General features: G+C 54.5%; 1 protein-coding gene and 1 long non-coding RNA gene across 2 annotated transcripts; both read left to right on the top strand.

Annotated features, from left to right (window-relative positions):
* The first annotated feature begins 3,302 nt into the window (after nt 1-3,302).
* Nucleotides 3,303-15,756, top strand: LOC119109762 (polycomb complex protein BMI-1-A-like). Its single transcript, XM_037233513.1, has 6 exons — nt 3,303-3,414; nt 3,597-3,693; nt 6,597-6,700; nt 7,408-7,504; nt 15,095-15,215; nt 15,664-15,756. The coding sequence occupies exons 1-6, from the start codon at nt 3,303-3,305 to the stop codon at nt 15,754-15,756; spliced, it is 624 nt and encodes a 207-aa protein (XP_037089408.1).
* Nucleotides 7,467-16,683, top strand: LOC119110473 (uncharacterized). Its single transcript, XR_005095496.1, has 4 exons — nt 7,467-7,504; nt 15,095-15,215; nt 15,664-15,744; nt 16,589-16,683. It is a non-coding gene; the product is annotated as an uncharacterized LOC119110473 (long non-coding RNA).
* Nucleotides 16,684-16,724: the final 41 nt, after the last annotated feature.

Genomic DNA, 16,724 nt, shown 5'->3' with positions numbered 1-16,724 from the left:
AATTGGTGTACATGTTAACAAGAATGTGTTCAAGCTTTGCGAAAAAATGCAGAGTGACACGGCCTCAAACGTTTGCCAGCACTTCGATACTATGAGTGAAAACTGTAGAAAAAAACCCATGCACACTTGAAGCTGGTGAAATGGACTTGTTTTGTTTTGTGCAAAGACGCCTCCGAGGGTTTTAATAATGGGGCTTATATTGTCTGGAACACGAAGGCCTCAAATGGTTCGCTGCAGTTCATCCCTCAATTATGTGTGGCAAACTGCGTCTAAAAGGCTTACTACTTCAGAGGCGAGTCCAGGAACGACGCATGGGGGAGGGGAGGGGGGGGGGGGACTGCAGGACGCAGTTGCCGTGGGCACCACCAACACGTGCTTTACCATGGAATGTCCATATGTGCTATGTAAGGACCATAACTCATTTGCAGCGCATAGCAGCATCGTGGCCGACACTGGTCTTTTCTTTCCAGTACTCACCGCCCTCCTTTCACCCCCTCAATAAGTACCCTGGCTCCGCCCATGTAAACTATTAACTTATATTCGTTTTTTTAAGGAAAGCAACGCGGTATCTCATCTGCTTTGATAACACTCGATAAAAGCCGTGTTCTATTTATTTCCGCCAGTATCCCGTTTCACACCTCCCACACGTGCTCATGAATTTCAGAATATCGCCGTAATATGTCGCTCTAGGATGTGTCAATCGCCATAATACATCAATCTGGAAATAGTAACCATCGATCAGGCATATGCTGCGTCGAAATCGGTGTAAAACGTGACAATTGTGTACGGTCAAAGTTGCCTTCAAATTTGTTGGTTTTGCCTTGCTGTTGACATGAGCTACCGACAGTTTCTTTTTGAGAAATGCAGATTGTCGGGAGAATTCAAGCGCCGTGTGATATTCAGAACAGCCCAATAGTTCCCGAGATCTGGGGAGGGGGGACCCGTCCCATCGCCGGGAATGGGGTTAACCATCCGGAAAAGGGTTATTCGGCGCTTAGAAGACAAGACATACATATCCCGTAGGAGGCCCCGTATGGCTAAAATCGGGCACTGTGGATGAACGGTAAGTCCCGAATGATCCAAAGCAAAACGCATCAGACGCAGGGGAGGCCCTTAAACACACAGGAAGACCCATCAACCCAAAAGGAGGCCCCAACGGGGTTAGAGGAGGTTTTGATAATAATGCGCATCGCGTAGCTAAAAGATTATGTTGAAGAAAACTGCTCAAAATGCAAGGAAGGGGTGGATTGGGTTTGGGATAGGAGGATCCTGCTCCGCTCAAGATGTCACAGATCTGCTTCCCTGTATCAGAAATCGTCTGTGGTGCCGTTCCTGGCATGGTGCCAACATTTACGCTCTAGTGGATGAAGATGTGCGGGCGGAGGGGGAGGGGAAGGGGGACGAGTTGAGAGAAGTCGCGATGGTTATGGTGCAAAAGGTGTATTTGGGTCAAGACGATGTTCTCAAAGGCAAAATTTGACTGGTTGAGTCACCTTTTCATCTTCTGTGAATGAAGTGAGAGCTGATATCTTCGGTCATCCAGTCCATACTAATGTCCCGCTCACTCTTCGGAATCCCAAAAGACGCGTTCTGGACTCACTGATGTCACCGGCGGATGGATTAGGGAATGAGCCAGATGTGCCATAGATATTTAATTCATATCTCAGTAGCACACATGAACATTATGTGTTTGTTGACGTTTTTGCACGGGGTCACGTGTAGGCCATGCCGCTTGTAGCTTCAGCGGCCCGCTCTTGAAACTCCTCGTGTGGTGTAAGTGCAGACCAGCACTGAGCTAAGAGGGCGAGGCTGGTGTTTGTTTCGTCGTTATTTGGCGCATATTTGGTTTGAGTCTTGAATGCTTCGAATCGATTTTGTGGTTTCGAGATTTACGACCGAAACAAAACCAACCAGTTCAAGAGATATTTTACTAAACTATTCTTCCATGCCAAGTTCCCATTTTGTAGGAGCAGGGCTGCCGAATTTCAACGTTTACACACTATCTAGACAACGAAAAGCACACACAAACACACATCCTATGTGCGCCGCGTTCGAACTAGCACTGACCAAGCTCTTCCACAACAAAAACTCGAATGTTTTAGCGGCAACAATACTTCTCGCGGTGGCTTCGCGCTGGGTACAGGTCTTACAGGTCATGGTGCTTTCATAGTAGCAGCAAAAGACGCTCTTTATGAAAGAAAACGTAAAAGACTAAGAAGTTCGCAAATAAGTAAAATGCACACGAGCAGCATACATGTCGAAGCAAGACGCTTTGCTATCATGCAAGAGCGAAGTATGATGATCGATATGCAATTTAAAGATGAATGAGGCAAGCGGTCATGATTGCACTATTAGGCGGCCTACATAAGCACCAGCGGCGCTTCCAGCGCTGGGTGAGCTGCACAGTCGCTGCAATGCGTCAGCGGACTGGAGTCCGTCAGTCAGCGCCGTCTGCGGAGCGTGCAGGGCTGCAGGCCCGGCCAGACCTGGCGGACCTGACAGCTGCCATGCCCGCCCGCTCAGCCGCCGGTGGGTGCGCCAGCAAGCTGTCCGCGACGCTGCAAGAGGTAGTGAATGATGCGGCATCTCCATGGCCTCGTCGTCTTTGGCAGCTTGAAACCGGGCCGAGGATGTACACCCGGGCCGCTTTGTGATCTGGGCATGAAGCGGTCGGGTCTCTTCTCTCTGCTTCATCCGGAAGCTTGAGAAATGCAATGTTCCCTTTCCATTCGCAATTTGGGGCAAAATGGGGCAAAATGAAGATTTCGGCGTTGCTCCCATTGAGTTCGAAAGCTAGGAAGCAGTGAAGCATCTGTTTTAGCCCCTTCGACGTCTGGAAAATATGTACATACTTGAAGGCAACGCGAATCTTGGGAGCATTTTGACTATGGTTCAGAAAATGGCAAGATGCGGCCGGTAAGTTTTACTTAATTGAGAATTCCCGTACAACGCAGATTTCTGCCGAACTAAAAGCTAAAAAAAACGCGACTTCCAGAACCTTTGGTGCATCGGCTGAGGTTTTGCAGAACAAACCTTGAAGATGTTATTTAAAAGGAACCATTCAGAGCAATTACTTTTTCAACAGAGGACTCTGAGTGATGACAGGCTGTAAAGCATTTCGGTGTATGTAGTTTTTTAATGAGCCATGATGTTTTTGATCAGTGCTACGTTTGGTGTTGGCCAAGCTGTGTGGCAGGTGGATAAAGCAGCATGGCATACATTCTGCAGCGAGTCGTGACGTCCTACCATGACTTTATTTCAGGTCTGGGTTTTTAGGCCGTTTTGCAGCTGAGGCCAGTCCAATGGAGTGGGCCCGCGGGCTCAAGATCAGGGAACTCGGCGCGGAGCTCACCTGCTACCTCTGCAACGGCTACTTCGTGGACGCCTTCACCGTGGTGGAGTGCCTCCACTCGTGTAAGTCACGATAAGGCTGTCACGGCACTTTGACGTAGTTGGTAGCCGTAAGGTGAGCTTTTTAAGATGGTTTGAGCGAAGGCGACGCCTCGGATCTTCTCGGAGCTTTAGCAACTGTCTTGACATCACCATGGGCGGTCGTTGAACGGTTGGCTTTTTATTCCATTGTTTCTCGTCCACAGTTTGCAAGTCCTGTATCATAAAGCACGTGAGAAAAAAATGTTCCTGTCCAAGATGCGAGACGCAGATAAACCAGGCTCGTCTGACGGCGGCATTAAGGTTGGTACGGGATCTGCGACTTCTGCTCAGACCTGGCTGTGCGAACGCGAGAACGGCTTGAACCAAACATTTGTTCACCTGAAACATTTAGGCTCGGAGCCATTGCACCATATCCGGCAAGTTCCTTCGTTGGGCATTCCATTAAGTCCTTTGCTGATCCCAGATTGGAAGCGAGCCAGTGACATCTCGTGTTTTCAGTGCGTTTGACCGCGCCAGCCGTCGCCCTCGGGCATCTAACATGCGCCTGCGATCGCGCACCAGCTGACAACCCCGGCACGCGTGTCACAATGAACATCGCCGCCCACACGCTCTAAATCAAGGACGTCCCCAGTCATCAGCGTCGCCTCAGATGTCCCATGACATCACTGATCGTGAAGACAGTGGGGTTCCCACCCCGTGCCGCGCCACCCGGCACCATATCGCTCGTGCATTTCATCAGCGAACTTAACCGGGGCCGGCAGCCCCGCTTCTGACGGCCTGTCGGGCGGTGATCGTGCGCCGTCCGACCGAGCGCGCCCCGTCGGCGATGAATAAGCCGCATGAGGCGAACCTCGCGACTATGATGACTGCGGGCTGTGTTGATGCGCCGTTTGAGTTGCCTAGGCCGGAGGTATCCGATGCGCTGAACATGCAAACCATGCTGATGTCTTAAAATGTAACTTAAGACCTCAAAGTCGGATGTCGTTGGCTTCCCCTAATGACCGGAACTCGCCCTTTATTTGTTTAACATCTTCAGCTCAGTTAGGGACCAAGTGCACGCTGTTTTTAAGGGCGTTGCGCTTACCGCTGTGTAACAGGGGTAGTGAGTTTTATCCAGTGTAATAAGTGCGAAACTATGGACGGAGAGAGGCAGGGTTGAAAATTACAAAAAAGCGTAACATAATTTACCGTGACCCTGTGACGTCTTCCGCGACTCCGTCATGTCTTCCACGACTCCGTCACGTCTTCCGCGACTCCGTCATGTCTGCCGCGACTTTGTCACGTCTTCCGCGACTCCGTCACGTCTTCCGCGACTCCGTCATGTCTTCCGCGACTCCGTCATGTCTTCCGCGACACTACCATGCAAACAGGTAGTCTGTAGTCCTCCGCAGCTGATCGCCCATAATGTACAGTGAAGTGCTGTCGTGCCTCTGCGTAGCTGCCTGTGACACGCCATTGCTAGCTGAGGCTGCAGAGACCGGATGGACCGCGCCGGGTGCGATCAACAAGCTGATTTTTTTGCCCGCCACGCGTCATCAGCGGCGCGTGGTGGGCGCGCGGCTGCAGCCGGGACGCCGCGCATGCAGACCTGGCCCTGCCGTCTGCGACCGGCAGGCTCACCGGCTTTTGGCGGATCTGGCGGGTGATAGCGTGAACCGGCTACGACCGCGGCCGCCCCGTGTCAGCGCCCCCAGCGGAGCCAGCCCCTTCCCTGTCCGCCGCCCAGCGTCAGCTGGCGGCGCCGCTGACGCCGGGCGGCGGCGGAGCGGGCCCGGTCAGGGGCGGCCATTGGCTGCTGCGGCGTGCCGTGACCACCGAGTCCCGAGTGCCGCCCCGTACGTTTCACGGTCTCGCAAGCACAGCCGGGGATCATGCCAGCCCGATGTTACAAATCCCGTCAACGGAGGAATGCCATTCAACAGGGCCGTCCGGAGAATGAGGCATCGATCGCTGGTGGAGCCACCTCGTGCAGAGGATGACGGTCCGGACGGATGAGGTGTCGCTGTCCCGTAGGTGATGAGCAGCGAGGTTTGATATAGTTGGGGATGCGTAGGTGCAAGAGCTAGGGACGGACTGAGCACCAATTTCGCGACGTGCCTAAATTGAGCTCCCCGTCACATTCGTGAAGAGAACAACGTTAAAACGTGTCCTCCATCTGCTCCTGGGGACCTGCTGAAACGCTCCGGAGCTGGTTGTCGGTAATTTACTTACTGCGTGGTACATAAACGCTTCGTGCTGACGGCAGTGACGACCTCAGGGCATTATGAATGGAAAGTGAAACGTTATATGTAGCAGGTTGTGCATGTATACGCCATACAGCTGTGGGCAATCTGTATCAGTTCTTATTGCAGCGAGCATGTCCGTGCTGACTGGGAGCGCCCGTGCAGTGACGGTCCAGTCTGCCCCGTTCATCAGGTGGCCCTGAATTGTTCACATCTGCATAGACGCACCACGTACCATTAGTTCCAATTCATTGCATTCACACAGCGTTATTCGTTCCATTGATTCTCTCTCCCCACTGATGAAGGGATGTATTGAGTGCTCCACTTTTGTATGCGTCGAGTGGAGGCTCCTAATGGAATGCCGCGCGAATGGGTCGCCTGGCAGTGCTCGAGCAGTGCCGCAGCGTTGACTTGCTACAGATTGGAATCGCCTCCATTGTGCGTCCAATGACGGCGCACCCGGGGCAAATAACCCTGTTAAAATGGGTGGAGTTTCGCATCTCTGGGATGTCTTGGCTCTCCCCAGTGAGACAAGACATCCCAGAGACCATACGGAACCAAATCATACGAAAGCGTTGTGAGGTAATACAAATGTAAACGCCCCCAGTCTTGACGAAAATCGTAAGGTACTGCTGGCGCATCTTTTTCTGAAATATTTGTTATATGCTCGAGGATGGACCGGGGCTTGGCTGTTTGCTCGTGTGGCGCCGCAACTTTGGCTTGACCCCGCTCCCCTCGCTCTCTGTGACCTCCTACCTGAGTGTCTGCCTCTGTCCCGGCTCTGGCTTGACCCCGGCTGCCCTCTCTCCGTGACCTCCTATCTGAGTGTCTGTCTCTGTTCCGTCCGCAGGTCTGACCCCTGCCTACCTCTCTCCGTGACCTCCTACCTGAGTGTCTGTCTCTGTCCCGGCCCTGGCCTGACCCCCGCTTCCGTCTCTCCGTGTTCTCCTATCTGAGTATCTGTAACTGTGCCGTCCACAGGCCTGACCAGACCCTGCAGTCTGTGGTGTACAAACTGGTGCCGCGTCTCTTCAACGCCGAGATGCAGCGGCGGAGAGAGTTCTACGGGCGCCACCCGCGGAGAGGTGCGTCATGGCCGGTCCGCTCCCGCGGCCGCGCGCACAAAAGGCGCCGCGCCACCGGATATCCGGGCAAACCCCAGGCTTCGACGCCCGACTGTCGGTACAATGCTGGCCGCCAAATTATCCGCCATAGATAATGCGGTCGGGATTCGGCTGCGGCCCGGGGGAAGGCGTGAATGGAAGGCTCTTGCATTTCCTTACTGGTGACATGACAGTCTTCCCCTTCGGGCAGCGGGACAGCCTATCAGAAATAATCGACAGTGTCGGGTTTCTCAACGGCGGCAGCGGGACGGATTGCAGTGCTTTCGGCGCAGGCTGTAGACCATGTAAGCTCACTCTCTTGCAAGTGACGTCAAGTCTCACAGGGCATCACGATTGTCATGTCGCCTGGTATGTGCGTGTGTCCAAGCTGCACGGGCACAGTTGGTGTTAACGAATTTGTCGTTGGTTAATGCTATTTTGGTCAGGGTTTTATGGTAGGCTAATGTTGATCACTTTATTTCCAAAATAAACTGCAGAATTTTCTTGTCGTGACCTCAGTAGTTGAGCCTCAACAGAAAAGCCCAAATAATCGTTTTTGTGTAAAGTGAATTGCCCGTGAGCGGAGTGCTTTATGCAGGATGTTCTCAAAAAACGTCACTTCTTTACTATCAGTGAAACGTCTTGAAACTGACTCGTGCAAGTGACGTTTTGTTTTGACGTTTCGGCAGATCGCAGCCTGTCGCCGGAGAGGCGTGGTGACGTCAGTTCCCAGCAGTTTGTGTGCACGCTCGCCGACCCCATCAGCTTCAGCCTCGAGTACTACAGGTGCGTCCACACCAGAGCGTCATCTCCCAACCTTCTTGCCGCACGCCTCCTTGCCCATAGCTACGTCTTCCCTCGGTCCCCTGTATTTCCGGTGAATGGCTCCGCTCACAAATTGCGTCTAACTCCCCGACCACGAAATTACTCGTCAGCCGTCGCTCAAGCGTCAGGAGCCAGACGTCAGGAGCCAGGCGTCAGGAGCCAGGCGTCAGGAGCTGTGTGTCAGGAGCCAGGGGGTCAGGATCCAGGTGTCAGGAGCCAGGCTTCGTTCCCTACGGCCCTTTGGGTACGAGGGAGGCACGACCGGGTTGTGATAAGCGTAGCTCCTCCATCGCTTCCCCTTCCCCTCCCCCGGAGTTGCCCGATCGTCCGCCGGGACGTCGGCGGTGTGGACCGCACCGTCGGCGGTGCGGACCGCACCGTCGGCGGTATGGATCGGGCGCCGGCGGTGTGGACGCAGGTATGGACCGGGTGCGGGAGTCGGTCACCAGCTGGTACCGCTGTCTCGGCCGGCTGGGGCACGCACCCCTGTCTCGGTCCGCCGCCGACAGACCGAACCGACCCGTGCACGGCCGCGCCAGCTAATTATCGTGATGACGACAACATGACGCGTTCATTAGGCACCGGGAGAGGCGCGCTCAATCCCTGGGTGGTCGCCGGGGTGTATTTCGGTCGGCGCACTGACTGCGTGTAAGCCGCCCGGCCAGGGATCACGTGCCACTCCGGAACAGTCGACCAGCTGTATGCTCGGCGATGTCGGCTGTAGTTTTGAACGTTTGTCAGCTGTTTGGAGCCGGCTGTAGGAGTTTGTATAACACGTAGCGTCCTCAGCTCTCCTTCAGTGGGAAGCGAGTCTGATCCAGCGCGTGGTACTCTGCGCAAGTTGGACACGTGCTGGCAAGTGTGAGGCATTAAGCGATGTCGCTTTGGATGGCTAGCAGGCTGCCTACACTCAGACCGTTTTTTTATTTTGAATAAAGTGATAATGTTCGTTTAATCTCCTGCCCGTCGTGCCTCTAATGAGGAGTGCGCACCTGCCCCCTCCCCCACGTGGTCCGAGGTACGCTCGTGCCCCGCGCAGCTGTGACCGGATCTGGTCACGTGACGGCGTCGACGGCGCTTCTGTGCGGGCGACATTTGTTACGAACTCAGCTAATTTAGCACTACCCATGTTTTTGCCTGGTTTAAAAACAAACGGTGGGCGCAAAATGACCTCAGAAGTCGGCTTGCCCTGAAACCCCAATCATCATCACTGGCCAAACGGTCGTTTGGAAATATTGCGTATGCTTAAGTACGTGAGCAATTATCGTAAGCAAACGCTGGTAGTATATCGAGTTCGTGTGGCAGAAGTACGTACCCAAAAGTCCGTGTGCCACGGGTTATAAGCAAGTCTCCGTACGGTACAAATAACGTTTTAAAAATATTCGTATTGACAGAAGTTTGTATGGAGAAGTTCGCATGAATGAAGTACGTACTGGAATGTTTGGAAGCAATTGTACGTAGGCTAGCTGGGCAAGCTAGGCAAACTTGACGAATACAGCTTGCCCCACAAAAGTACGTTCGCAAAAGCTCATAAGCATTGATCACATAACAACAGCTTTGTACCGACAATAACTCCCATGAGGAATGTTCAGAATGTTTGGATTACCAAATGACACACCGCCAGCGCTCAGATTTTGCTGAAAGTTGTTCCGCGTGGTATGATCTTGGGCGTGCGCTCGATGGTGTAATTTCTAGCGCTATCCAGCATACAGTTTGATAGTGATAACCTCGGGCAGTGCTGGGTCGGTACAAGGTCCCGGTGAAAGCGGGTGAACAGAAGCGGAGGCAGCGTGGGCATCTTTCTCTGTGGGCTTTGGGTTACTTGATACAGGCAATCGTGTACCGGGTGTTACTTGCGTCTCCGCCCATGGTGTTCTGCAGTCGAGCTGCCTCTGGCCACAGCCGCCAGCTGACGTCAGTGGCGCACTCAGGAGGGGTCGGGTGGAGTCGTCTAAGGGTGAGGGTGGGGTGATAGGGAAGAACAGCTGCCTCTGGCCACAGCCGCCAGCTGACGTCAGTGGCGCGCTCAGAAGGGGTCGGGTGGAGTCGTCGATAGGATGAGGTTTTTTACCCGTTCCTTCCAGCTCAAGGCCATTGTGCATTGCTGCCCCGCAGTGACACTCCGACTCCCGGCACCAATAATGGGAATCTGCCTTCGAACCTGCAGTGCACATGTACATGGGATATTTGATGTGCGTTTTTTGTCAAACGAGCTTCATCCATGGGAACAATTGGAAACTTACACTCTACATCTGGAAACGAATATTGGCTTGCGTGCTTTTGTCATACAGACTTTATCCACGACGAATATTTGCGTACACACATTTGCGTACGAATTTTTTTCTGCACGAACTTTTGTGCATATGATCACACTCGTTTCGAACCATTGCCGACGAACAATTTACCCTGCGAGCATTATTCTTTGCGAGCTTTTTAACCTTAATAACTTTTTGTTACAAAATTGATATTCTACGTACCTTATCGTAACGAACCTAAGGAAGTTTTGTCCTGCGAATAGCTGTCGTACGAGCCATAACATTCCCCAGTTCAATTAAACGTTCTTTTGCCTGCAGCCTCTCTTGTTTGCACTCGGAGCCCAGATCCGAAAGAGAGAAAGAGTTGTGGGAGGGAGAGAGAGAGGGGGGGGGGGGCCAGCGACCTTGTTTGCGCGGGCAATTTTCGCGCCGATGTGTACTCTGGGAAGTCCCGGTTGGTCGGGTTGTTTGGCGAACCTCGGCTAGTATGCCATAAACAGCATGTTAGCAATGGCTCGTAAAAGGAGAAGAGGGTGACGGTGGGGACGCCGGCACGCAAAGGCGACGACGCCAACCCCACACGCATCGGTCGGTACCTCATGATGCGTCTTGATGCTGAGTTTGGTTGGGGCGAGAAGTCGTGCATTGCGATAAACACCACTTTGAGGTCATTGGATGAAAATCTCCTTTGAAAAGCCATGTGTCCCGACTTAGATCAGCCTGGTTTGCGCATGTGATAAGAAGCGTCGCTAATCTGAACTAATTGGCAGGTTCGATGAATACATTCCAAGTGATCAAACCGCGTTTCATGTTGGGCAGTTGCAATAGGTGCTGAGTTGTCCTTCGGTTGCAAACAGCACTTTGCTTTAGTGGTGTCCAAATGCTTTTTGTCGACTTCGGCGCATAAATGAATGCGTTTCAAAGAAAAACAGCAAAGCGATATAATCGCGTTACCCCGCGACCTTTCCTTGCCGGATGTCAGGGCACGCACCAGATGACCACTGGAACCCCATATTGTGTAACCGGCCAGCTGAGCCCTGGCGGAGCTCTCGTGCCGTTGGCGGGCGGCTGGGCCCGGCAGCGGCCCGCCCCGGCAGCTTCACCGCTGGCGCCGCCGGCCTCCCCCGGGCCCAGCCCTGGTGCGCCAGCCCGGCCGCAGTCGGCCATTATCCTAATCTTCCGGTGCCGGCCGGGCGGCGGCCGGCACGTTTACCGGTGCAGCTGCCGCACCTTCCCGCCTCCGCCGGCCCGCGCTGGGGGGCCGGCGCGGTCGCCGGCGCGACCGAGCAGCGCGGCCCCGTCTGCCGATGGGGCGCGCGCGCGCGGAGGGGCCCGGCCAGCGCCACCGAGCGACCGCCAGATCAGGCGTGTCGGGGCGCCAGCTCCCCGCCTGTCGCGGTGTCGGAACGCCAGATCCCCTCCCGTCACTGTGTCGAAGCGCCAGCTTCCCGCCTGTCACGGTTTTGGAGCGCCGGCTCCCTGCCTGTTACAGTGTTGGAGTGCCGGCTCCCTGCCTGACACAGTGCCAGAGCACCAGCCCCCTGCCTGTCACCGTGTCGGAGGGCCAGCCCCAGCCTGTCACGATATCGTGGCACCGGCTCCCTGCCTGTCACGTTGTCGGGGCTCCTGCTTTCCGTCTGTCACGGTATCGGGGCGCCGGCTCCCCGCCTGTCACGGTGTCGGAGCGCCGACTCCCTGCCTGTCATGACATCGGGACCCTGCTCCCCGCCTGCCGCTGGTGTCGAGGCGTCAGCTCCCCGCCTGTCGTTGTCTCGGGACCCTGCTCCCCCTCCCCCTATTGTCGTGCCAGGGCTCCAGTTCCCGCCTGTCGGATTTGGCTCATGTGCCCGTGCCACATAAGACTGGCCCTTGTTGCCAACCCGCGGTCTGCTAAGGAGAACGTACTCTTTCGCTCCCCCCACAGCAGTTTCCGTGGTGAGCGTACTCACTCTTGTTCCCAAACGATTGGGGCGGGGAAGGAGGGGGTCATGCTCTGCCAGCATGTAATTCATAAGCATCCTGTCTGTAGCGCAGCGGCGCACAGTCAGTGATGGATCCAGAATTTGGCCCAAGTCGGGCTACGTTCTGGGCTGTTGGGGATAGAGGCTCATTTCAAAAGAGGCTACTGTGCAGTTTTTTTTTGCTATGCTTACAATTTTAATAAAAATTCCTCATATGCTAGGAACTAGAAACATTTTTGTGAACCACATTTTGATGCGGAGGATTTCGCCTGAAATGCATGAGATGAGACTGATTTCCCACGAAAGTCTGGGATCCATCAAACAGACTTTAAAGAGTGATGTCACAAACAAAAGACGGCAGGCTAGATATCTTTTGAAGACAATGTTGTCAAAAACACCGGTAAAGCGATCAGGAGCGCTACACTTAGGGCGGACTTAAACATTTTGCTTTTGCTTCAAGTACACCAAATATTCAAGCCTTCTTTACCCTTTTTCGTTTTCGTGTTGCGTTTGTGGTGTGTTCTAAACCACGTATGCAAGCTGTATATGAGCCACTGGTTAGTGCAAAGCCTTAAAAGTGGAGGCACGGCAAAATGGTATAAGCAGAGAATTGCAACGCGCATGGCAGCATTCGCCGCTCAATCCTCTGTTATGATGCGTATGTTCGCATCTGGGAATGCTCCAAACCCACAGCGAATGCAGCATAAACGAGTCGATTTGAAAAAAGTTGAATGAAAAAAAGAAAAAAAGTTACCTTGGCATTCATGACGTCATAGCTACGCCATTCAAATGCTGTCATTCCATAAGCTATGCGCTGATCTAGGCCAATACAGTTATAATTGTCGAGGCGTTCATATCTGGCATTCATGAGCGCAATTCCCTGACATAACGGCCGTCAACTGGCTCTCAATCAATGTTATGGAAGGCGCGAGGACGTCATCAAACCATGACGCATCTAGTAGCATATTTGCTAAACGGAAAATTGTACTGTCAGGAGCAGACTTTTCCACTTAAAAGCATATCAATAGTTACAGGTGAGCTTGTTTCATCATATCTGCTGCGTTCTTCTATACTTTCAAATGTGAAACATTCGGTTCAAGAGCACGATGTTGATTAGATTGTTCCCTGATCCCGATTCGTTCCGCCCGTTAGTCCGGAACGTAAGTCCTGGACTGTACACATTCTTCAAATGTGCTGGTTGCGATCGTCGGGACTGTTCATGAATCGAGCTCGAGCGTCATCCATTTTGCATGAAGTGTGCTTTGCGCCGGCCCACTTCGCCTGTGTGTTGCACATATGCAGGATTCACATATGCAAGATGCACATATGCGGCTGTCTAGGCCAGGATTAGCCGAGGCCTGAACAACAGCAGCTACACGTTAAATGAGCATCGACCATTTGCTCCGGACCTTCGGACGGATGATTGCATATCCAGCTTGTGGGAGCGGCCATTTTGAGGTGAAATTAGTCATCAACTGTAACCCTGTTGTGATCAGATGATGATACTTTAAGAAGAAACGAACGTCGAGCTCAAAGCGCGCACTCCTTTCCGCATTCGTTCGCATATGTGAAGCCCGGGTAGGTCAGTGCCCAACCAACAAAACTAGTTACCTATGCAGTTTTTTCTGGATCCCACCTCTTGTTCGTCGCGTGCGCTGAAGTACACCTCCGTGTGGCAGGCTGAGGGACGATTCCGCTTAAGTTATCGGAGTTAAGTATAGCTGGTTACTGAGGGGAGCGTGCCCTGGCCCGCTCCTGGCGACCCGTCCCTGGCATCACGCGACTGCGAGGCACCGCGGCTGAGAACTGTCCCGGCCATGACACGCCAGAACGGAGTCAGGAAGATGCGTGGGGGGAGGAGAACAGGGAGGAATAGCGAAACCCAGCCCCAAAGTACGCCAAAGGGTAGGCTTCTTCCCCAATGTGGCCTATTTTTCTCCTAGTTGAGAGAAAAATGGACCCCCACCTGAAACTGCACCCATGCAGCTTGCCGGAACCCTGCCCACCATTAATCAACCCTCATCAATTAAGTTTCGTGGCTTTGACGCCCAATCGATGGAAAAGGTCAGCTCCAGCCAAAGCTCGTGTCCGCCCATCCACCTTTGGCCTGCCCAATGGTCCGTCTGTTGCCCAGTGGAGCGCTGCGCCATACGCCGGGGCTCGTCCGCCTCCGGGGAGCCCGTCGAGGCCATCAGTCCCGCTGACCGGCGTCGATAACGGCCGGGCCTGGGGCGAGACGTCGGCGGCGCCGGCCGCGCTGTCCGGTCGGGGGCGCCTCGCTCGTAAACGGTGGGGCGGCGGCGAACAAGGCGGCTTTGCAACAAAGAGGCGTCGTCTGGCCAGCGCCACAACAGAGATGTTTTTGCAGGCGCCGTCGCCGACCAGCCGTAAATCAATGCCCGGCAAATGCATGCCCATATTAATACGGATTATTTTGCCGAGTCAGTGGCGCTGCAGGTCGTGCGGCGCGCCGGCGTCAGCGCCCGCGCGGCGGCGCGGCTGCGGCAGCCGGCAGTGCCGCCGACAGCTGACGGCGGCGCCCCGGAGCCGCGTGATGTCGTGCCGACTCCATTATCAACATGCAGGCGAGCGGTCTGGCACAGTTTCTCCTGCAGCGAAGGTGGCCGCGGCTGCTTACGGCACGTGCCAGTCGGCTGGCGTCACCTCCCGTTGCGGGGAGGCGCCGCTCATCACGGGCGGGTAGCGTTGCAAACGTAATTGGGCGCGGTGATTGATCAGTTGTCGTGCCTTTATTGATCAGATAATTGCAGTCTTGCAGGGGAGAACGGCGAGCGTAATCATAATGACGTTTGGATAAGTACAGTGGTGGAGATTGCATGGTTACGGCCACAGGCATCACCTCGGAACCCGGAAGCCAAAGTGGGAATTTCCGAAGTGGTGATGCCGAGGTGCTGGTAACCGCAGCGGTATAACCGTACTCGCCAGGGATCTCAGGATCAGCAGTGCCGTCTTTCGTCCATGCGCGCGGCTTTCCGCAACCGGTTTGCTTGCTTGAATAATAAGGGTGGCGTTCGGCATACAGTAGTTCACCTGTCAGGTTCAGTATCACTTTTACAGCCTGTGGTGATAATGCCTTTTGCAACTTGGGCTTTAAAACGTACCGGATTCTGGGTCATACAGCGCTCATACAAGCTATGGAACCGCAACGAAATCACAAACTACACCAATGTGAAACACTTTCATTCATGCATGTGGATGTGCAAGTCCGCGATCCGAATTTCTGTTGTGCTATCAACTCACGTGACCTGGACCATTTGTGATACATGCTCTACGTCTTTGGGAACAACCCAACCACCGTTCTATCTCCACTTCAGCCATGGTGGCGAGGAGACCGCACTGCCTCCAAAACGGTTCTTCCAAGCGCCGGCCAGCCTCAGCGTGGGTCACCTGCGGAAGCTGCTGACCATGAAGCACGGCCTGGCCACATCAGCCCAGGTGGGTGTCACCGGGGCTTGGTGCGGGGCACGGCCTGGCCACATCAGCCCAGAAGGGTGTCACTGGACGCGGCCTGGCCACACCAGCCCAGGTGAGTGTCACCGAGACCTGGTGCGGGGCACGGGCTGGCCACACCAGCCCAGAGGGGTGTCACTGGGCGCGCCCTGGCCACACCAGACCAGAGGGCGTCGCTGTCCTCTCGACCGCACCGACCGAAAGGCTGTCTTGGCCTCGTCAGATCGTGCTGGTCCAGACGGGCGTTTACGCGCTTGACCTCTTTTCCAACTGCAATTATTTTGATTAGTGCAGCAAATAGGCTGATTAACAATGTGTCTCAAAAAGTGGTGCGGCTGCATTTGAATACCCATTTAAAGCGTACAGGATGTCCGTGATTCACCAATGTGTCCCGTGCGTTTGACGCCTTACCAACTGACCGACGCTTCGTCAGCTGGACATCTTATACGGCGGGGATGTTCTACGGGATGAACTCATGATCCTGGACGTGGCCTGCATGTACAGCTGGGAACGGGTAAGTCACTGACGCAGAATACCGCGTACAGATCAGAATCCTCGCAGATCAGAATTCTAATCCGTCGGAATCGTAACAGCTCAGAATCCCACCAGATCAGAACTCAGTCAGGTCTTGCCTGGCAAGCTGCCAGATCAACAGTGACTGAGCCTTTGTAAAACACCGCAAATTCGAGACACAGAACGAGATAGAATGACTCTTACCGTTTGTCCTATTCCCCTGTTGCATTTTTCTCTGTCCTCTAAGCATGATCTACATTTAAATTGGGTTAGTTTATGCATTTCCCACTTTCGGGTCTCTCTCTGACGCCCTCTCTCCCTCATCCCCGCTCTCCCTCTCTCCCTCCTTTCTCCATCTTTCTCTCCCCCTCTCTTCGTCCCCCTCCCTCCCTCTTTCCCTTCCCTGTCATCGCTCCCCACCATCTCCCTCCCTCCCTCCCTCCCTTTTTCTCTTCCTCCCCTCTCCTTTTCCCCCTCCCTCCCTCCCTCCATCCTCTCTCCATGTTTTTCTCCGTCTCTCTCCTTCCTTCCATCCACTGTGTTGTCTCCTTTCTTTGCGCGCCCATCCTGTCCCCTTCGCGTCCTTCCAACCCATCTTTCCGCTGTCTTCTCTCCTCCGATCCATCCGCCCTGTCGTCTCGTCCCCATCCCTTGCCGTGCTATTTCCTCCCCTTCCGTGACGGTGTAATCTGCTCCCCATCCTCGACCGTGTCGTCTGCTCCCCATCGCTTCGCTGGCCGGAGAGCGGCCGAGGTATGCAGCAGCCGGTGCTGATAAGTGGCACGGCTGGGCCGATCGCGCCGGCCGCCGGGCCTGGAATGCCGACTTGTTTGTTTGACTTTCAGACGGGCCCGATGACGTTTTTCTACCGCTGGACGAGGAAGCGGGCCGCGCCGGCCGCTGCGCCGCCGCCGCCCAAGCGCCGGAAAAACGGGCGGCCGGAAGCGTCGGCGCGGCGTGCGGCAGAGGAGCAGGCCTCGT

This window comes from Pollicipes pollicipes, unplaced genomic scaffold (genome assembly GCF_011947565.3).
Source record: "Pollicipes pollicipes isolate AB1234 unplaced genomic scaffold, Ppol_2.1 Scaffold_7231;HRSCAF=8579_pilon_pilon_pilon, whole genome shotgun sequence".
NCBI lineage: Eukaryota > Metazoa > Arthropoda > Thecostraca > Pollicipedomorpha > Pollicipedidae > Pollicipes > Pollicipes pollicipes.
The sequence above is the reverse complement of the archived record's forward strand: the minus strand, read 5'-3'. Positions and strand labels throughout refer to the sequence as shown.

Bases quoted from the DNA above. Each gene is read 5' to 3' on its own strand.
- LOC119109762 (XM_037233513.1), top strand. From the start codon at position 3,303: ATGGAGTGGGCCCGCGGGCTCAAGATCAGGGAACTCGGCGCGGAGCTC. The intron at 3,415-3,596 runs GTAAGTCACGAT...TCTCGTCCACAG, and splicing joins GGTGGAGTGCCTCCACTCGT to TTTGCAAGTCCTGTATCATA. The intron at 15,216-15,663 runs GTGGGTGTCACC...ACGCTTCGTCAG, and splicing joins GCCTGGCCACATCAGCCCAG to CTGGACATCTTATACGGCGG.